At 37.3% G+C, this 22,352-nt stretch overlaps 1 protein-coding gene across 7 annotated transcripts in view; it reads right to left on the bottom strand.

Annotated features, from left to right (window-relative positions):
- SPIDR (scaffold protein involved in DNA repair) overlaps positions 1-22,352 on the bottom strand; it is a 194,030-nt gene that overhangs the window by 4,843 nt on the left and 166,835 nt on the right. For 3 of the 7 annotated variants that reach the window (XM_031504029.3, XM_085573791.1, XM_085573795.1), the window contains 7 exons: positions 21,823-21,981; positions 12,888-12,975; positions 10,392-10,535; positions 10,238-10,297; positions 6,820-7,018; positions 5,660-5,812; positions 149-242 (listed from right to left, as the gene is read on the bottom strand). In XM_031504029.3, coding sequence (XP_031359889.3) covers positions 149-242; positions 5,660-5,812; positions 6,820-7,018; positions 10,238-10,297; positions 10,392-10,535; positions 12,888-12,975; positions 21,823-21,981 — 897 coding nt within the window. Of the gene's footprint in view, positions 1-148; positions 5,813-6,819; positions 7,019-10,237; positions 10,298-10,391; positions 10,536-12,887; positions 12,976-21,822; positions 21,982-22,352 lie in introns of those variants that run through there. The other 4 variants (XM_085573794.1, XM_085573792.1, XR_014953403.1 and 1 more) reach the window with 3 other exon arrangements.

The following is a 22,352-nucleotide window of genomic DNA, read 5'->3' as shown; positions in this document are numbered from 1 at the left end:
TCAGTTCATCAGCAATAAAAATACTACGTCTTAGCTCTAGGAAGGAGCAAAGTGCAGCTTGTGCCTGCAGGAATCATTGCATCACCTATTGCTGTTATGGCTACATCTACAAAACACCTGGAGTGCTCTGGAGCATGCTGACTCTCACCTGTCCTGGGGACACACTTCCAACTTTCCATTGCCACATCTGTTGCATGTAGGCCAGGAGAAAGCAGTGCTCTCATTAACTCCAACAACAGTACCTGCAGAACATGGAATTCTTACAAAATGCTAACGTTAAGCCAGCAAACTTAACTCTTGGCTTCACAGCAGGTTTGAACCTTGCTGACCCACAGCTTAAGACTTATCAGAGCAAGAATCAGGTCTTCCAACAATATCACTCCCTTCCTCCTTTGTCCTTCCAACAAAGGATGAAAATACAGCAGAGTGTTACATTTTTAAAATATAATAAAATAGATAATTGACAATTAACTTTCTAAACAGGCTTGGTTCTTTTGGTTTGGATTTTACGGCTTTTCTGATTTGTTTTTGCTTGTTTGCTTTCTTTCTGGTCCTCTGATATTTTCTTAGCAATAAACAGCTACAAAAATAATCAGATCAAATAGCTTGATATTGATATTTAGAAAATACAAACCAATAAGAAGCCCCAATCCCTTCTGAAAACAACAATGCAGATTAAATTCCACAAACAATGGAGTTATTCTTCATTTATACAGATTTAACAGAGATTAGATCTGGCTCACAGTCTTAAGTGTGTGCGTAAGAAGGGAATGCCAAAGATACTTTGGACTAATAAAAAGGGCCTTGCTAGTTTTGGCAAGTAAAAATATATTGAGAATTTTATGAGAAGCCAATAAAGAGTGTATTATATTTTATGGTAATAATACGCTGAAATTATGAGCATTATTTATAGAGAAAAATATTCACCTGTAAGAATTAAATTACACTGAAATAAAACCTCACTAGTACAACAGAACTACAGTTTAAAAAATCCAGCCTCTGTTGAGCAAGAATCTCACAGTTCTACACTGCACTCAATAGAAGAAAGCCTTGGAGACTATGGAGCATTTACTGTGCCTGGACTGTAAGAGAGGGTGTTAATCCCTTGTTTTTCTGGTTCTGGGACAAGGAGGGAGTTACATCTAAACAACAAAACTGTAATTTTCTTTGGGAATTGAAAGGACAGCGAGTCTGATGATCTGGAAAGTTGCTTCTCAAATACAACATTTATGACCCAATTTCTAAGTGTACAAAAAAATATCAGGCATTTCTCTGACAGAATAAGATATTCTATTTAGCCACTTGGACTCTTAGAAGAATAATTCTGATTCTTCAGTGTTCGTGATAAACTGAGAGTTTCCATGGGTAAGTTTTTCTTTGAATGATGTGAATGCTGAATGGAGTTAAATCTGCTTGGTGGATTTAACTTGACTGGATCCACTTGACTGGCTGCTCACCATTGGTGTTCCCTAAGACTCAGTATTGGGGCCAGTCCTGTTTAATATTTTTATCAAAAATCTGGATCCAGTCAAGATCCTCAGTGAATTTGCAGACAACACCAAGTTGGGTGGGAGTGTTGATCTGCCAGAGGGCAGGAAAGCTCTGCATGGGGATCTGGACAGGCTGGATCAATGGGCTGAGGCCAATGGTGTGAGGTTCAACAAGGCCAGGTGCTGGGTCCTGCTCCTGGGTCACAACAACCCCAAGCAGCTCCACAGGCTGGGGGAAGAGTGGCTGGAAAGTGACCCAGTGGAAAAGGACCTGGGGGTGGTGGTCAACAGCCAACTGGACATGAGCTGGCGTGTGCTCAGGTGGCCAAGAAGGCCAGTGGCATCCTGGCCTGCATCAGCAATAGTGTGGTCCAGCAGGATGAGGAAGGGATCATCGTTCTGTACCCAGCACTGATGAGGCTGCACCTCAAGTCCAGTTCTGGGCCCCTCACTCCAAGAAAGACACTGAGGTGCTGCAGCAGCCCAGAGAAGGGCAATGGAGCTGATGGACAGGAGTGGGGTTCTTTAGCCTGGAGAAAAGGAGGCTCAGAGGAACCTTCTTGCTCTCTACAGCTACCTAAAAAGAGTTGTAACCAGGCAGAGATCAACCTCTTCTCCCAGGTAACAAATGACAGCATGAGAGGAAATGGCCTAACGTTATGCCAAGAGAGGTTTACATCAGATATGAGGAAGACTTTCTTCACTGAAAGGATGGTCAACCAGTTGAATAGCTGCCAGAAAAGTGGTAGAGTCCCCAGCTCTGGAGCTATTTAAAAGACATGCAGACGTGGCACTTGAGGACATGGTTTAGTGGTAGACTTGGCAGTGCTGGTTTTGATTTTGGTTAATGGTTTGACTGGATGATCTTAAAGATCCCTTTCAACCTAGGTGATTCTATGATTTTATAATTCTTGTTCACCAAAAAGCTACTAATAAGTTTGCTGAGTATGTTTCCTTCTTCATTAAAAAAAATAATTTTAAAACCAAAACAAATCCCCTTTCTCTCTAAGCCTTTTCACTTGCTTCCAGTTGTGTGCCATATTCCAACTGCAAGATGCCAGTGCAAGTACATTTGAAGAAAATTAATCAGGATCATACTAATGAGATTCTATCTAGTGGCGAAGATTATTTTGATAATAGAATTCCCTTGAGAAAACCACTAGACATCACTGAAATCAGACCAACTCAAAGCAGCAACAGGTGTAGTAATCTAGTGAAAGTCTTGTGCACCCTATGATTTCTCAAGTTTAGGATGCTGAACTACTGCACATCTTTTGCAAGACTGGATTTTGCTTGACATACACAAACCTTTTGGATATTTTCCCAAGATCCTTCTTTTAAATGAAAATGCATGCAGCCAAAATTAAATTTTTACCTCTTGTCTATTTTAAAGGATTGTGTCTGGCACCATTAAGAAAAGATTGACAATAGGACAACACCTGGAAAAGCAGGTCTGCCATATGGAATGCAAAGGAACTCTTTGGTTGAAACAATTAAAACATGGAGGTGTTGTTTTGGATTTCTTTCCCCCAGTCAGTTATCCTGATTAATGGGACAGGAAATGCAAAAATTCAATCAAAAAAAGGAAACAGGTAAACTGACTGACCCCATTTTAGTCCCACGATTAAGCGGAAAACTAAATAAAACCCTACACGCCTAGCAAAGGCTGAAATATGAAAATACCCAATGTCAAAATTCAGTCACTGTTGGTGAGTCATACACTACGCAAATAACATTAATCAAGTAATATTCCCACATATCATATGTGGTATAGACTAAGTAGAATTTACTCAAAGCATGATTAAGAGGAAAAACAGTTCTGTGCCGTATGAACTGCCAACATTTAAGTCATCCTGACTGCTACTATACAGCAAACAGAAGTTATAAATTACCTTGCAATGCATAGTGATAAGAAAATAAACCTATTAACCCTAAGATCACAGGTGAAAACCGCATTAGAAAGCAACCACAGGTTTTCACTGATCTGTTGAAGAGCAACACAGTCCATTATCCCAGAGCTGGTATGACTGGACCTCCCTGAAACAAGAATTTTTGACAAACTCATTGCATCTGCTTGGACTGGAACACTTTCTGTTTTGATAGGGAAGGAACCTCTGAAGAACATCCAGTCCAGAGTTGTACCAAGTTGGTCAGGGCCCAGCTTCAAGCAGGAGCTTGGACTGGCAGAACTTCAGATGTTCCTTCCAAAGGAGCAGGAAGGCACACTCCTTCAGGAATGGGTAGAGAAAGCCTTTTCAGCCTCTTTGCTAGGTGGGAGGATGCCAGAGTGCAACACACATAGGTGACCGAAAGTACAAGAAATGAGAGGATGTGCAAAGAAAAAGAATGAATGAGGTAATAACTGCTTCTCATTGACAGCCAGACTAACGGCTCTCTGATTTAGGAGATAAGAGACAGTGACTGAATTTTAGAGATTATACATCTCCTTCCATGCACTGTTCCACCAAAAGTATATTCTCCCACCAACAAAGCAGGGTCAATGCTATTAGTTTAATTAGTTCAGCAGAAAGATGTAGGCTACCTAATTGAAACCCAAAACAGTGAATGTATCTCTTGAATGCTATTAAAATATTTCAGTACACACAAAAGTGAGAGTTTTCATCAGCTTATGCTGCAGTATAAGTATAAAGAAGATATTTTATATTCTATGTTGGTATACAGGTGTGGGAACCTACACACATAACAGCTATCCTGCACAAATTCTAGATTAAACAAGACAAGGTTGTAGGATTAATTTCTCCTTTTGTCATTCTTTTATCTGTAATACAGGACAGGCAAAGCATGACATCTCCCATGTGTGTAAAGTAAGTACTTGTTTACACAACAGATCACAAAGGTGTACTTTCTTTGCTCTGCTGGAAAAAGAAAGGAGAGAGAGATGTTTCCTTTATCCTACTACGAACACTGTCAACAAGAAAAAAGACAGGCACTTCTCATAATCATAAAATTAACAGCAGAGAAGTGACAATTCTTACCACAACTACTGGAGAGGTGAAAAAAAAAGTCAAAAAGCATTTCACACCCAGTGACAGAAATATCTTTCAAGTAGCTGTATCAATGCAAGATGTACATAACAACCAAGGCTTTGAGTGAAGTGCCTCTAGTTGTGCTTGGTTTTCATTATGCGCTGTTCAGCATTTGTCACTGCAAGGTGCTCAGTAATTAATCACAGAGGCATTGCTAAGTTGTGGCTCCACCATAGCAGCAGGTATGTTTAGTATGTTTAGGCTTTGCTTGGTTTCAAACTGTCTTCTCAGTCTATCATATTATAGCTGAAGAATTAATTTGAAAGCCATTATTTGTTGTAATTTTAAAGTTAATTTCAAATGCTCCAGTGAATACTTGAAGGTATAAATGCAAAAGTTTATCAAGAATTTTCTACAAGGGCTACTGGAATAATACAAGTTAAATTAAGGAAGGAAATAGCCTCAAAGAATTGTTGGGCTTTTAAGGACTTTTTCTCATAGGCACTGTACAGACAGGAGGTTTAAGAAGCTGTCTGGACAAAGCATTAGAAAATACACAGTAGAGAATGTTTCTGCATTATTTGGAAACACTAGAAAATCTGTTGTAAGAAATGTTTCTTCATGGTTAGTGGTAAGACCAAGATAATGGTCAAAGACCAAGATATGGTCAAACCATATCTTAGACAAAGCTATGATCCAAAGTGGTTGGTGAGCAAATACTGGCCACATTATGCTAAATTACTATGGTAAAATAATAAATTGTTCTACTTCAGCAAAGCTCCAGGGAAATCAGTCACTAAGCCCTACCATTCAAGATCTGGATAATGTATCTTACCCATCTGCCTAAAAAATATTGGTATAACTCATTGTTGGCAACATCAACAGGGCTGGTGTGAACAGAAGGCTCCTGAAAGAAGACAGTGAAGGAAGGAATATAATGAAACAGATTGTGCATTAAACATTTATTCTGGGGTATGAGTGAGTGGGAGCAGAGCTTGGCCAGAAAAAGACAAACAGAGCTCACAGTGAAGCATAAAATCTTCAATATCCTAATGACCCATAGCAATGCCATGTTTTTTTTATCCTTCCACGCTGTTTGTGCAAGAAATCAATATAAAGACACAAAAGATTAAAATGAGCACAAATAATTAACCACATTCATTTCAGCAAGGCCATACAAACCTCTGAGAGCACAAATGGAGCTGGCCTGTGTGGTAGAATCCAGCTCATCGAGTCTGACAGGGCCAGTCAGCTCACTGAGGTCAGCACCAGCAGCCGAGCACAAAAGAGGCTTTTGTAATAGGAGAACAGTACGTTCAACACAAATAATCCTACCTGCCAAAAAAGACATTTCAGCTCAGTACAGTAACAAGGAAAAAGGTGACCACGTTAATTGTCACGGCCAATAAAGACAACAATCTCTGCCAGCTACCAAACAGATGAATAGACTCCATCAGGTTTTCTCAATGACAAAATATTTTGCTTTCAGTGAGACATGCACCGTGCTCTTGGTACACTTTGCAACTCCCAGGGAGAAAAAGAAATCTGAATTTGAAGAAAAAGAAATTTAAAAATCTGAACATGCCAGAAGTGAGTCTGATGCCACCCAGACCACATCATATCTCACTCCTTGCAAACAGGTTACAGGCTTTTCCTTGGTAATAAGCTTGGGCACCCCTTCAGGTGGTCCTACTTTGCTACAAAGATTACAAAGAGTAGGTGCATGCAATGCTTTATTCCCCAGAGCAGAGATTTTTGTTTCAGGACACACAGCCTTTTGCACAGCTTTGTACTTCCAGTTCACTTACATTCTAGAAGTGACTGTAGGTGTGAGATGTGAGCCAGACCTGCCATCACCATACAAATCTAAACTTGAAACTCAAAAAAGAGTGACTAAAAATGAAAGTAAACGGAACAACCATAATTTCATTATCTGTATGACAGTGAAGGCTTGCAGCTAAGATGGTTAGGAGATCTTGTAAAATTTCTCTATCTAGGGACACACAGATTTCTTAATATATTTGAGCCTTCTGTCAACTCACAAGTTTGATTTACACTGGTCATCAGATTCAACAGTCATCAGAGAAGACTGACAGCAATACTGGTGGACATACAAAAACAACACTGAATTTCTCATTCCCTTTCAAAATCAAGCCAAAAATACAGAAAAAGGAACTTTACAAGAAAGTTTAAATTACAATCCCTTTCAAATTTCTCATCCCAAACTTGCAAAGTCTCATCTTCATCTGATAATGAAAGTGACCTCTCTGGAGGTCACACATTGAGTAAGGGAGCTGTTTCTGTGGGACTCCAACTGCTTCCAAACCATGTGCAAAGCTTACCATTTCCCCAGAGAGCATCCTTGAAGAAGACAAGTCGTGAGCCAGCACTGAGGGCTTCTATGATTTCCATACTGAGAACACAAGACGCAGTGACTGACACAGCAACTACTTTTGGAATCCCATGAACCACATTTTGCAGTGTGGAGTCAGTCACAAACAACAACATTTCTCTTTGATCTATAGGAACACTGTGTTTTGTCTGTGATTAGGAAAAAAAAAATTACAAATTTGGAATGCAACTGTTAATTTTTTTTCTAGTAGAAGAAAAGACTAAACAGCTTCATATTAAAATGACTCGTAAAACTGACAGAAGTTATTACAGTTAGAGCTTGTACAGGATAATGAGTCAAAGGTTTACTAGAATTTTTTGGTATTCCTTACTTCAGATACAAACCTTAAATTCTCAACCTTAAATTAACTTTCTGAGGTTGACTCTTCCTGGACTCTTGGCTTTACCTCAGTCAACCATCACGCTTTATCATAATTTTCTTGAACTGTACATGGGATCTGAAAATATATTTTCCAAAAAAAATATACTATATATATGGCATACATAAAAAGATAATTGGATGGTTTTAATAAGACTTGCATAATTTTTGTCTTAAAAAAAATGAGTAAAGAGCATTTCTTCTACTAATGTTATTTCTCTGTGGACACATTTTCTAGGTAGTGTTATCAGACTCCCAAGCACAACCAAGTTGCAAAGTGGAGTTTTTTCTTTCAGTTGAACAAATATCCCTACATATTCCAAGAATGCATATAGTTAAGGAAGTAGGTAACTTCTGCATAAGACATATATGAATCTGCAATGACAATGTAAGTTTTCTGCCCCAGACAGATATAAAAATACCATATCAAACCATATTTTATATTTACCAGTGCAAGGAACTTGGAAATGTTCAGATTCTAATATTGTAAAATATCTAAAATTAAATAATTTAATAAATTTAAAATGTTTCTGCTACTCTTCTTAATTAGTCTGCTGATCAAAAATTAATGCTTAAAATTATCAATTATTTAATTGATATTTAAGTTCTATAATGCCTGGAAAGACACATAGCATTTCATTCTCAGAGCTGCATATCTGTAGCAGAAGGTAATGCAACAAAACCCCCAGTATTTTGTCTTTGGTTGAATTCTAACTTTGAAGCCATCAGCCACACTGAACCTGGCTTTCTGTCCATGCTCACACTCTTAGAGCAAATGAGGTAATTGTAAATAGTGACTGGAAAAATTCACAGTTCAGATATAACAGTTATGCCTTAATGCAGCATATGCTGCCTATCACACTGATGTTGTTGTTTTGCCTAGTAACTGTATACATTTGGGCACCTCCTCTGCATAGATACCATTAGGACAGCTTCAGAGAAAGAATTTTTACATCTGTCCCTTGAGAATTGCTAACACATTAAAAGCTCTCTTTCAGGAAAGTCATCCAAAAAGTAAATAATAATAAAAGCAAAAATCACAAGTTTGTATAAAATCATCATCTTGCTATGTGTGACAATTTGTTCTGAACAGAGAGGAGGACACAACAGACAAAGAGCAGCAGGATTGAGTTACAAGGAAGGACAGCTCCTTAACCACAGATGGAATATATTTCCTCATGTTCCTTCTGAACCACAGTTCAGATTCTGACTAATAAAAAAAGTGTATTTCCATTCCTCCTTCACACAAATTAAGCTATATTGATTTAAGCACTTAATACTGTAGCTATAGAGAGTAAATACTGTTTTTTAAGGTACATCTGAATTAGCTCACATAGCAGATTATTTAATAATAAATCTGCAAAACAAACCAAATCATTGTCCCTTCCTCACTTACTACAACTTGGTGATTTTACATGTGAAGGGTACATCCACTTGGAAAATGCAGCTGCAGGAAACAAGCTGCTGTTTTTGATCTTCTGGAAGGACTAGGCAAATGGTACGCTAGCAGCAGGTAAATACCTTTACATTCCTAGAGCAGTTATCCAGAAAGTTAAACATAAGAAGAATGTCTTCTATTGCTTTTCCATCATTACTTTCAAAAAATTATGAGCACTCATGTTGTTCACTTATAAAAATCTAGTGCTTACAGTTCAGTAAGTGAATAGTCTTTAAAAAAAGAACTAGTAAAGCTTCTAGGAACAAGACAAAAAAAATCACAGACCTTTTTTTTCTGCTACTCAATGTTTCATTATTCAAAATCACATCTGTTCCTGCATGCTTCATCTTTTCTCTAATTCAGTGATGAAGTGCTTTTACATAAGAATACTGATAACCCGCATCAGAATTTCAGATGTAGACATTCCTGAATTCAAAAATGTTTGGCTAGGATGCCCCTAGTCTGCAATTTTATTTCATTTTTGACTAGAAGAGGTTTCTTGGAAATAGGAATTTACGCACGTATGTGTCCATCTTTCTGCTGGCACACTAAAGATCACATCCAGCTAGCCCTAATTCCATGCTTGAAAATGCTCTGTCACATTCTCAATTAGCACGGAGAAAACACAAGAGATACCCCTCATCTCAGTAGTTAAAAGTACTCCCTGCCTAAAAATTAAATCATAATTCATTGGCTTTTGAAGCAAAAGGGCAAGACCTAAATTAAATTTATGCCTCAAACTTCTGGGAAGCATCTCCAGCTATTTTGCTGGCCGTTCTGGAATTTCTTTGTCTTTGCTTCATATGCTTTGATTCACACTTTGTTTCTTGTGGAGCTGATGGACAATTGCAAATTATTCTCTGCTAGAATTCAGTGCTGGCTGTACTGAGAATCCAGTCGCCAGGAAAAAATAAATAAATCAGCAACAAAAAAAATCCTTTAACTACTAAAGGAGCTAGCAACATTTTGAAAGAACATCGTAGCATCATTCAGAAACAAATAAAACATAATTGTAAGTTTTCCGGCACAGTATGGATGGCAGATGTATTTACCTAAGAGTTCTTCCCTTTTACTACTTACTGGACTATAAAAGCCAAATTTGCCTGAGGGGCTTCTATGGAAGTCAATGAAAATCACCCACACATTTGCATGAAAAGAGCAAAACTATATTTTTATATAACCATCATCTGTTCCACTCTATCCCCTCACACCCAACTAACTGGGAGCTTATTGCTACATTCCTAAGGATAACATTCAGCTATAAATCGAGCTTCAATTAACTTCCTGTAAACTCTCTCTCCAGAGTGCAGTATTATCTTTGGTTAGATAGCAATTTATTCAGGAATAATTAGCTTTCTAGGCTGAGTGGCATTGAAACCTGTGAGCCACTTCATTTTACCTTTCACAAGCGCTTTAGACATGGTGATAATTCTGCCCATACAACTCTTGAAGATAATCCTGGCAATGGGGTTACCCCTAAACAAGATGAATCTTCTTCACATAGACATTATGCTGATTTTATGTTGAATTCTCTGCTAAATAAAAATATTACCTGCAGCCTTCGGTAGAGCACTTGGGCCCAGAAGCTACACCGCTCGTTACAACCATCAATCTGAAAATAGCATAAAAATAGGGAATGAGACAACTGTGATACCATAAATCCAGTGGTAAAAAGTATTTGTTCTCTGATTTGTAAAGCAGATTACCCGAAGAATGTCCTTTATACCATGAACAGCTGGTGGCTGGTACAAATTAGAAATCTGCTCTTCCTCATCCACTTCCACATGTATTTCACCAGACTGAACAGTAAGAATGTAACAGAAGCTGGGAGGAGGAAGATTAGTTGTCATCTATTAAAAAATAAGAAAAAGAAATGTGACAATAAAAAAGGCACTTTAATTTAGCCAGTCAAGTTTTACAATAATAGGCAAGATGAGCAAAATAATTTACATTTTAAGATGGATGGGGAAATAGAATTATATGGTTAATAACAAGGACTCTGATGTAGCAGATGAGTTAATAAATCAACAGTCGCAAGTTATAAGTGAAATCAGCTTGTGTGTATCATTCTTTCCATAATCTAACATTGATCTTCATCACAAAAACAACTCATTACTTGGCACAGTTGACAAACACAGTGACTATTTCAAGGTGTTTTCTGTTGTTTTGCATATTTTTATTACATGGTAGGAGTACATTGATTAGTCTTTTTTATTTTCTTTTTTTTCTTTTTTTTCTTCTTTTTTTTTTAACATCCACAGCTTTTTTGAGATTTGGGGACTTTTGCATGTGGGTGGGTTTTTGTGATAGTAAACAGCTGCCGAACATTTAAAGCTGCCAAATTAAATCCAGGACAGCACAAGGAGATAATGAAGAACAGGAATGCAAGAGCTGCAAGAACTGCTCTCTTTGTGGTATGCCAGATTTTTCTTTTCCCCTTAAAAAGTACCATGACGTAACAACTTTATCAATCACCACTTAGAGAGGTCCCAAGCTGGAAAGACTTCTCAGAAAAGAAAATGCTAGAAGATAATTTTTATTGCAAATATGGGAAAATACTCTTTCAGCAATGTTTGTTGTTAATAAAACATTTAATTTAATAGAAGAAATATGAATATATTCAAGACAGTTTCCCAGCCATTAAAAAGAATCTGCCTAAAGAAAAACAAAAGCAAAGGAAGCTGATACCCAAACTCTGTTTGCCTCTGACAGCATTAAAGAATGTATTTGAATGTACATACAGTTCAAAAGAAATCCATTCCACAGGTCCCTTCCCGACAACATTATCATCATGCTGGAAATATTATTTATGTACTGATGCATAAAACTGCTTCCACAAAACTGCATAAAACTATACTGTTTGCATCAAGAAAAGAAGTATCTCAATTGAAAGAACTCCACGCAGCCAAAAACGTGGAGCATCAGAATGCAAGTTGTAGTTCTGTGTGGAATAACTTTCTATTGAAAATCGATGGCAGAAGTGTAAATTACACAATTATGGCAAGTTTCCTCCATTTAAAAATTGCTAATAAAACAGAAAAAATGAAGAAATAGCAACAGTCATAATAACACTAAATGACATTTAAGAGCTTTGCCTCAGCCATCGATATTCCCATTCTGTTGTCCACATAATTTTAATGCACAAACCCATCCATCCCTCTGAGACTTCCAAAATATTTTGATGAAAGTGAGAGTCAAAGGGAGCAGTGCTATTTCACTCTGTTTCAGCATCGATTTTGTTTTTGACTGAGGACTGATCTTTTTGTTCTTCAGTATGTACCCCTGGACAATGCAAAGAACACGTTACATTGCAGAGGAAAGATTCCTGGACTTTAGAAATAAGTAGTAATATTCATCTTCAATATTCCCTGGTTTTGAAACTTGTTTATTTCCAGCTCTCTCTTTTTTTTCCCCCATACTGACGCCTTTGGTCTAAAACCGATTTTTAATACCACTAACTTCTTCCCAAAGAACAGCCTATATAAGAACACCAAGAAAGCCCAAGCTCTTGACTATCCAGAAGCTTCTTAAATGGTCTTGTATTACTAAAATGATTTGATGTGACAGAACACCTTTTCAAAGACAAAAGCTAATTGAAGTAAAATTACAGATGTGATTTCAGCTTTGCAAATATATAGCATACTTTAAATCCATTTCTATGCTTTTCAATCCCCTAAAAATCACAGAAACATTCATTCATCTTTAGTAATTGCTTTTATGTTCATCCTTCTGACCTCACATGAAACAATGAAACAAGTATTAGTCAGAGACATCCTAACTAGTAAGAGACCTGATTCCAGGAGTCACTATGTCTTCACAGAAATTAATCTTCAGAAATGCTTTCAAACCTAAGGCTGAAAAGTGCTTTTAAAGAATGAGTTAACATCTTTGTGTATAGATTCTCAGCTCCATGATATCTAGTATCTCTTTACTCCTGTAAGGAGAAGAGAGGAAGAATTTGTCTGGACATCTTACTCTAGCTCTAGAGGATTAATAAGGAGCTAATTGCATCATTTTGGAAAGATGCTGCTAATCCAGAGGGCTTCAGGTTAATCTGGGAGGTTGTCAGAATCAGTAAAACAAAACTTGGTAGTTAAAAAGAGGGAGAAAGTCTTAATTCCCAAAGTAAAGATGATTATACCACCACCAAAAATACTAGCTGTGAATGAAAAAAAAATCATGTCCATAATAACAAAACTTACCATTTCAGAGTCTTGACTTTGTCCAGGAACTTTTACAGGCACTACTGGAGGCCACAGACTGTCTATCAGGCTAAACAGTCCTAATGCCCTTCAAAGAGACCAATAAAATCAGGTTTACACATTATAATAAAAAGATTCATTAAGAAATGTAATCTAAACCATTGCATGATTATGAAAACAATTTAAAAACATATTTGTTTTCTAGAAGCTGGTTTTGATTTGGTCTAGTTAAATCTCTATGGCTTCTGCTGCTGGGTGGAGAGGGAGGGAAGGGATCACAACCAGTGACAAGTAAGTCATGTTTAATCCTTTGCCACAAACAGCTTGCTACACCATAGAATTCAGGGGAACTGGGGTAAATGGTAGCTTGGGAAGGACACAGGTATCAGAACAATCTCTTTTTGATTTTCACACTTTTGATTTAAAAAACAAACATAAAAAGCACAATCTCTTTTTGATTTTCACACTTTTGATTTAAAAAAACAAACATAAAATTAACACTCTATCACATTAAGGTAAGATGTTGACCACTCTTTGGCAAACCAAGCTGTACTTTGCAGCAGTTCAGTGGCTGCCTTGTGAGTTGATAGAACATCTTTGGTGGACAAACAGGAGCTAAGGGAGGGGAAATAGCAACAGATAGCTAACTTGAAGAGACATACATTTTTGAGTTAAAGCTCTGAGTTATCCTGCCCAAGTTCTCTGTTCTGTGCAATTGAAGCACAGAGACCTGGATTTTAACCCCACACTGCCTCCAAGTTGTCTGCTCCTCCAATTAAGCAAACCACTATTTCTGAAACAATTCTAAAAAATGAAGTCCAAAACTTGCTAAAAGTAATATTAGATTCTAAACCCAACTGTTTAGAAGGAAAGCACATACCCTCTTTACAGGGCTGAAGCGCATTGCAATATGCTGCTTCTCTTCAAGGGGTCATGGAAACTTTCCTTTTAAAGTTCTGCTTTTAGCTGACTTCTGCTTAAACTTATTTATTTCTGCATTTTCCTACTCCTTCTCTGGATCCTTAGATTTTGGGTGTCTACTGTGAGCTTCTCAGCATTCACTGCCTGTGATTCAGTGTTAATAGTGATGACCAGCTCTGAGGAGTTTCATGGCTGTAAATCTCAGAGGAAATCTTTGGGAATACAACTTGAGGCTCAACATTCAAGCTGGCAGACTACAAAGACGTTGCTACCTGTAGTTGTGTTCTCCACATGAATGAAAAGACTAGAGACACAAAAGTACTGCTTTTTTATAGAAATGTATCTCCTGACTAACGAAACATCATCCCCAAGTCTGTGAAAGGAGAGAAACTGGACAGTTTTGGTGTTTGGAGGTTTATTTTTTATTTTAGTTTGGGGTTTTGTTTGTTTTTATTTTTTAACAGTGATGCCATTGCAACACACAAAAACAATATTCCTTAGGTATTAAAGATACTTTACAGCAAACTGACCACTTCTTGAATCCTTGACTGGGGCAAGATTTTCTGGTTTGTATTGTACAGAATGAAATCTGACACAAGGAAGGCCAATGCCCAGAGGAACTGACTGGTCTTGCTAACTGGGAGATGAAAAAGGAGAGCTACAAAACAAGAGCAGAGCCTCCTGTACAACTCAGGAGTTCCATGAATGGCCTTCCTCACACGACCCACAGCACAAGGTCGGAGCACAGATACGAACGTACCACAAACTGTGCACGGAGATTGCACATTCATCAACTTAAAACAATTAAACCATGTTGTTTTTAGCATGTTCACATTTTCACACAGATTGATCCCTCATTTGCATTTTAAAGTGTTCACAAAGGACATGAAGTTGTCCTTTCTTCTTTAGCTCACTCTTAACTTGCTATCCTGTGTCAGAATATCTAAAACATATGGTACATTTTCTTCTATTCTTTGTGCCCTTTTGGAGAAGGCCATCTACTGCTTGAACTAGGAGCACTGAATTAATAGTAAATGACAGTATTTGTTTGCAAGCAGGCAGAGATCAGTGCTGTGTGGGGTAAGCCTCCTGAACATCTTGGCCCCATCATTTCTTTGACACCAGTCAGGCCAAGGGCAGAGACAAACCAAAGGATAGCAAATTCCAAATCACATCCTGCTGTGATCCTTGTCTGTGAGGTGGAATGTTCTCTCCTGAAGCTCTAACCCCATCAGTCAGTGTCCCTGGTGGGGAGATTCCTGGTTGCTCCACCCACTGATACATCTCCCAGAAAGTCAACTCCCTCTTTACACTTACAGGCTTCAACTTAGCAGAAGGGAGAATGAAGTAGGGCCACTGACAGTGGAGAAATGACAAAGACATTGTGTCCTCCTCTGCAAAAGATCATTATCCTCACAGAAAGAATAAAATTAATTCCCTTCACTGGCCAAGTAACACTCAAGCTCCAGTTCAATCTGATTTGAACAATGGGTGCAGTTTATTCAATATGTGTAGCTTTCTTCAACTATACAGTCAGGACAAGAGATGAACAGCTGGCTCTGTGCTACAGTGAAGGGGCATGGTTGGCTCCCATGTGCATATGGAGCCTCTCTGGATACACAAGACAAAATAAAAACCTTAAAATTTTGCTCCGTGACTGTAATTACTAGTTATTTTGGGGAAAAAAAGTATCACAAAGGGACAGACTTCTAAGAAAGGAAAAGCAGAATAAGAAGTGAGAAGAAACAGGCTCAAGGATCAAAAAGAAAAATGAACATGTAAAGTACTTTGATATTTTTTTCTTTGCTTTTACTTCAGAGACTAGGGCTCTATTATAGTACTCTATGACTTTGGAAAAAAAGACTGCATCTATAGCAAGAGAAGGACAAAAATCATCTACGAGATTCTAAACAAGACTCAACTCTCTACTTTCCATGACAGACTTAACTCTGTGTTTGGTAAAACAAATTTTGCCCCATCCCAAATATGTATATTTCCACTGTTTAACACCAACACAATAAAGCTACCAGTAACTCCAATGGAGTGTTACAGTAAAGATTTCAGAAATTTGGACTTAATGACAGGTACGTATGCCTTTCTTCTATAAACCCACATCTTCAAGCTTCGCTTATATATATAAACAGTTTCTATATATGTGTGTGTATACATATATATAATAAGCAAAATTGGGTTTTTTTGTGTCCTAAATTATTTTTACTATCCAATGTCCTCAAAAGGCATCTCTCTTAACTTTTCTTTGCTAAACTTCAGTATGTCTTTTCTCTGTATCCATAAAGGCAAATTGCCTGCTGTGTACCCAGACATCAGGCAGAGAATTTTAAAGATATAATACTGTTAGACATGGTAAATGCATGAGTGATACACCAGTACTTACACTATCAGAACATCTCTTATCCTGTGGAAATTCCATTTATTTCATACTACAAGCTGTATTTCAAAAGTCAAACAACTCTTATTTTTCAAATCTGCATTCTGCTGATTCTGACCTGGCAACTTATTTCATAACCTAATAAGAAGATTTTGTTTATTTCTTTCAAAAGCACAAAGTTTCAGCTGGTCCACAGTTCTGGTCCAAGATCTTTGTGTGTGCCATGTCTGATACAACTTTTAACATATAGCTTACAGCTTGGGGGATTTTTCAACTTTAATAATTATAACAGGCTTAAGGAAAAATACAAGAGGGAGAAATAACAGAGAAATAACAGAGAAAATAAGGAACATAAGCAAGGAAAAAGGAGCACTATGTAAGGTTTATAGCAAGGAACAGAAAGATGCTAGGATTCTCTTCCAACATCTTCCACAGCTTTGCTCTGACGACTCAGGACTTGGAACTTCTCTGCTTCCTCCTCTCCTACTTCTTAAACTTTTTGTCTAAACCAAAACAGTTTTCTTTGGCAGCATCAGTCTCAATTATTAAGAACTCAAAAATAAGGCAATTTCTAGCCCTCTGTGTAAAACGAAGAAATTCCTTTATAATCACCTAGACTGCATAAGTTTCAACTGTCAAGGGACAAGCAATCCAAACACAAAGCTGACACTGTAGGCTCTCTCTCCCTCTAACTGACCTACTAAGATCTTGCAGTGCACAAACTATGCAACATCACATTTTCTTAGTCTTGAGTAATACAAGCAACAAAATCACAAAGTAAAAATCTGAGCCTACTAAACCAGCATCTTTGTCAAAATAGAAGAAGGGAGGAAGGGCTGCTGACCTCTTTTTTTTTTAACCCAGATTTTGTTTAGATATATGGAATTATTTAGTTGAATGATTTACATACTTTAGTAATTCAATTTTCCATAGTGTATTAGAAATTACATATACTACATTAAACCACCGAAATTATAACACAAAAGTACTTTTGATTCAATATGGATATGCCTATTTTATTCTCCAGTGCTGACAACTGAATAGATTAATCACACAAGCATTAAGATACAAGCGCAATCCATGTTTATTAAAGAATAGAAAATTCAGGAAATAAAAAACTTAATTTCTGATACAAAAGTATCTATAGAAATTAATATTAAAATAATGCATATAGTCAAAACTTCGATGTGATTATTGAAATTATGCTTTAAATGAAACTCAACTTTTAACCACAGAAATTACTGAAATGTTTCAGGATCTCAAAACCCAGAGATGTGGGTGGATCTTGTAGATGGCAGTCTTTATGGAGGAGGGAAAACCAAAGGAAGGAAGTTATGACCTCCTTGCTCTGCGGAGAGTTCATACTATTACATTTCCTGTCAATGTCTAGCAGTTGAAACACTTACTGTGCAGCAGTTAGGAATGGTCCTCTCTTCTGAGGGCAAAACAAAATGAAGAGAAAGTATATAGTGAAGAGTAAAGGGGAAAAGATGACAGAAATTGAGGCCAGAGAAGTATGTGACTGAAATAAGAAGGAAAAAGAATAGAAAATAATGAAAACCCTCAAGCACAATAGTGACCATTACAAACATACAGGGAGATTTCACATTTCAATGCCTAACTTTTGAAAGTTTAAAATTACGAACAACAGAAGCCAATTTTATTTGAAAATGCAGAAATTTCTGAGAAAAATATAACACTGGTTGATGAACTCAATTTTCAGAGGCTGTTTACTGTAGAGGAAAATGCAACAGATAATACAGCCTGCCAGAAATTAAATGTTGGCTCTAAAGTTAAAGCTTATGAGTTGATGTATCCTTCAAAGTGTTTTGGGCTATCCAACACAAGTGTAGATTTTAGCATTCTACATGCAGCAGTTGCCTCTTCTTTTGAAGATTATTAACAATTTTTTCAATTTATGGACAAAATTTGTACTGACAGCCTGTGTTCTTCCTCCTCTCTCCATTTTTAAATTGCAGTAATCTTTCATATTTCTAACTCTAAAGAGAAGTATTTACTCAGCAGTGAAACAACTCAGTGGTAGGAAAATCAGATTAAAAGACCCAAATTGTCAAAATCCAAATTATTACTCTGTGTGGAACTCCAGGTAGGGTTAAAAAAATCGTTGTTTTTTTTTTTTTTGTCGATAAAGACAGGTCTCTAACTCCAAAGATTATCTCAGATCACTGAAATAATTTCCAGTAGAAAGCAGGAACTATGACAATTTATAGGTTATTTACTCCTGAGGCATTTTAGTGAGTGCTCAGCCCCTGCATCTCATTGCATTCATTTAGTTCCTGGTTATACCTGACATACCTGAAACATGCCTGGGACCTATTAAAACAGGAGGCTTGCTTATGCTGCATATGGATTCTTAACCAGCATTCCTGCCTCTAGCAGCACACCCCCAAAATCTCACTTCCTCTTCCTCAAGGGACTGAATTTAAGACTGACACATGAGGCAGTGGGAGGGTGAGAACATGAGCCTCTAAGGAAACAACAGCACCAGCAGCCTTTCAATGAATATTTTTCAGTCTTCTCCCTTTAAACCACTGTACTTTTTTCTTCTTCTTCTTTTTTGCTGACATATAAGCATGCAGTACAAGGAATAGTTGTAGGAAAGGCTAGGTGACAAGTATGGATGAGAGGGTGAAGAGAAAAGCTGTCAGGAAGCAGATACTGAACCACACGAGTTCAGTCAGTTGGCACACTACTGCTTCCCACTTTACCCAACAGCCTCACAAACAGAGTAGAAGAACTGCTGGAAATCAGGCACTGAACAAACAACTCTGCCTTGACTCAGCCATATCCCTCTGTTTTACAGGATTGCCAGAAACTGGACTGCAAAGGGAAACACCACTTCTTTTACTGGACTGCAAAGGGAAGGATTTCTTGCAGGGATGGTTTAGGGGAGTATGCTTTATGTGGGATATGAGTCTGGCTCTGAAAAGCACCTAAATCCGTGAAAGAGCTTCAAACGACCTATATGAGACCCTACTACTTGTCAAAGCATATTGTAAACCAATATTCAACATTAAAAGTGTTTCTCTCAATGTAAGGTTACTATCATTCCAATTTTTCACAAAGCTGATCTCTGTCAAGACAGGATATGGTTGTCTAAGTTCTTATCCCACTTTTCTCTTGGAACACAAGTGTTTTCTTATCAGAGAAGAAATGTGTTTAGTTTCTCTAGCACTCCTTAACAGCACAGGTCCATTCCAAAGATCAAGTAACGTGTTCAGCTGGGTTTTCCCCTGGGTGTAAAATACCCTTTATTGAAGACTTATAGGCTTTTAGCCCTTGAAATGAAACTTCAGCTTACAATAGTGATTTTAAAATTGCATTTAGTGGAATGCTGTCAAATAGTAATTTAAATTAAATATTTGATTGTGAGGATGGATGAGGGCCTGGAAATTTTTTTGAACAATAACAGTGGTTCATTGATGCAAAACTCTTGAGAAGCTCTTATATCTATTAGAAAATCTTCTCTGCCTCTCAGAGGGACTAAGGAAGCACTCTGTCTCTGATTACAATCCATGTGACTGTGGGACAACATGAACATATGGGATCTTATTAGACGTTCCTGGCTTTCTCCAGATCATGTGCTTCAAAGGCACACACAAAAAATGTCATTACTTTCCCCTTGTATTTCCTACATTTTCTTCCCTTTTATTCACTTTAAAAGCCACTCTCAGACTCCAGGAAACAAACAGTTTCAAAGCAATCTCCTTCCAAAAAGTAATTGGTGTTCTTAAAAAAAAAAAAATAGGCAGCAGTCTTTCTTGCAGGGCAGACCACATAGTTCTTACTCACTCATGTGCTGCAAGCCAAGGTTGGGCACTCACAGGCATAACCCATCATGTGCTTGGATACACAAATGGCTCTGGAAATCCATTTATCCAGTGGCAATGAGCTCTACAGCTTAATTATGCTCTCTGAGAGTAAGTACTCCCTTGTATTCATTTCAGCTATGGCTTTACTGTGGTTTCCATCACACCTAGAATGCGTCCCAAACACTTAAAAGTAATAAAAAGTTATAAAGCAGAATGTAAGCTTAAACAATTAAGAAAAAATAAATCCCTGAACAATTCCCTCACCCACCCATCTTGTACAATGAAATCACGTTTTAACCACTGCACTGTCCCCGAAGCTACACTATACCCTTTTCTTTTAATGTTTCCTAGCAGGGTTACCACCAGCACAGCTCCAGCTGAGCCACCAGCATTTTCAGCAGTGTGTCTTCTGAGCGTCCTCAGAATAGCCAGAAGTAAGTTACTGCTGCTTTGAAACAGAATTTACATTAGAAAAAGTCTGTCTCTTATTAGTTAGGCAGAGTACTGGAAGCACCAGCAGCCAGTTGTAAAACTTCATTTGTATCCAGAATTCCAAAGCCATTATTTAATTTGTTTGGAAAAAATGTAACTTGAAAAAAAAAAGCCAACAAAATAATTAAATAAGAAGACGTGTTTGTTATTAAAGATCCATAAAAATGCAAGTAGGCTTGAAATCCAAAGGCTCTGAAAATTAACACTGCAAGTACATAAAAAGAAAAACATACTGAATAGGGCTGGCTGGAAAACAACAATTCCATTTTGCTGAACATTTCAAAGCTTTGAAATTTGTTTTTGTTCCAATATGAAACAAAAATGAGACCTTCTCAAAGTTTTCATGAAATGAGAATAAGAGAAAGAATATTCACTCCCTCTGGACCTGAAAAAAATCTTCCCAACAAAGCTGTCTCCAAAATAGATAATGTTTCCATGAAACATTCTGGTTTTGATGAAACAGCATTTTTCAACAGGAAAAAAAGTGTCAGCACAAATACCATAGCCATTCTAATAGCAAAGGCTTATCTAGATTGGATGCTTGTACGAATAAATTATGTTGAGAACTGAACCAGTCTAATTATATTTATATAGGTCCCCATGAGAACATTGTATCACTCTCCTTAAAAAGATACTCTGTAAAATAATCAATCTATTTAATTTTTTTTGGTGACTAAATATATTTTATTCGAAGAACGTAAGAGGAATCATAGATTAAACAAAACCTGAGATGTACCATAAGTCAATTTGTTACTTACCTGGGGGAATTTTTCTATAAAGCTATTGACATACTTATGCCAAAATATGAATGGCTTTAAGATTTGCAAGATTTTTTTTTTTGCTTTAAGAAACTTAAACTGTAGTTCTAAAACCATATAGATTTAACAGAATTAAGTTCTAATAAACTAAAGGAAAGTCTGCTTGAAACTTCATGCCATATTGGGCAGCACTGTAGAAAAACTTAGTGCAGTAAAAAGTTCTGCAGTGAATGGGAGGTGAACTAATGTTTTTAAGTCTCTAAATCTACTGAACAGGAAGAAAACACTCATATTTTATGGAGTATTGCACACAGTAATTCCTTACTCTGCTAAGTGTATATTTGTGCATTATGTTATTTATGCTCATTTTGGAGAACAGTTGGCTCAAGCACAGCTGGATGCCTCAAAAGTGGCAATGAAGACATTTGATTGAACAAAGCAAGGTTCAATCTGTTCCAAAGAATGTTGGTCACAGAAAAAAATAAAAAGGCAGACCATCTTTGCCTGCCACAGCAATATGTTCTTCCATTAATTTTTCTCACCTTCCTCTTGTAGTTCTCTGCAAAATCTTCATTCCAGCTAAGCAGCAAGATTTTCCTTCCCATCTCCTGCAGTACTGCTCAATGTCATCTGTGGAACTCAGGGACTGCAGCTGCACTTCACTGAACATGCCATAGGCATCCTGGACAAGGAGGCATAGCCTGCAAAACATTCCTCCATTACTCACTGGCATCTGTTCATAACAAACCAGTGAGCAAAGTTCTGAAAATGATATTACAAACTTCAGGACAGGGCTTATCCTCTGCAGCATCTGCAGAATTCCTATCAAGTAATGTATCAATAAACAAACCCAACATCATTAAAGGTTTTCTCATGCACATATTCAGGACATAACAAGGCCATGAGGTAGAGAAGCATGACTGAAACAAAGAGTACAAGGCTTGCACTGGGGATTAGATTAATTAACTGCTATGCACTATGTGGCTTGTGTACTTAAAACCGAAGAAAGTTAAGTTTTTGCCTTATTTGAGGTGAACTCTACAATAAAGACAGAACAACAATAGAAACATAA

The sequence above is a fragment of the Lonchura striata genome, chromosome 2 (assembly GCF_050655825.1).
Source record: "Lonchura striata isolate lonStrDom1 chromosome 2, ASM5065582v1, whole genome shotgun sequence".
Taxonomy (NCBI): Eukaryota; Metazoa; Chordata; class Aves; order Passeriformes; family Estrildidae; genus Lonchura; species Lonchura striata.
This window is presented reverse-complemented; position numbering and strand designations above follow the sequence as displayed.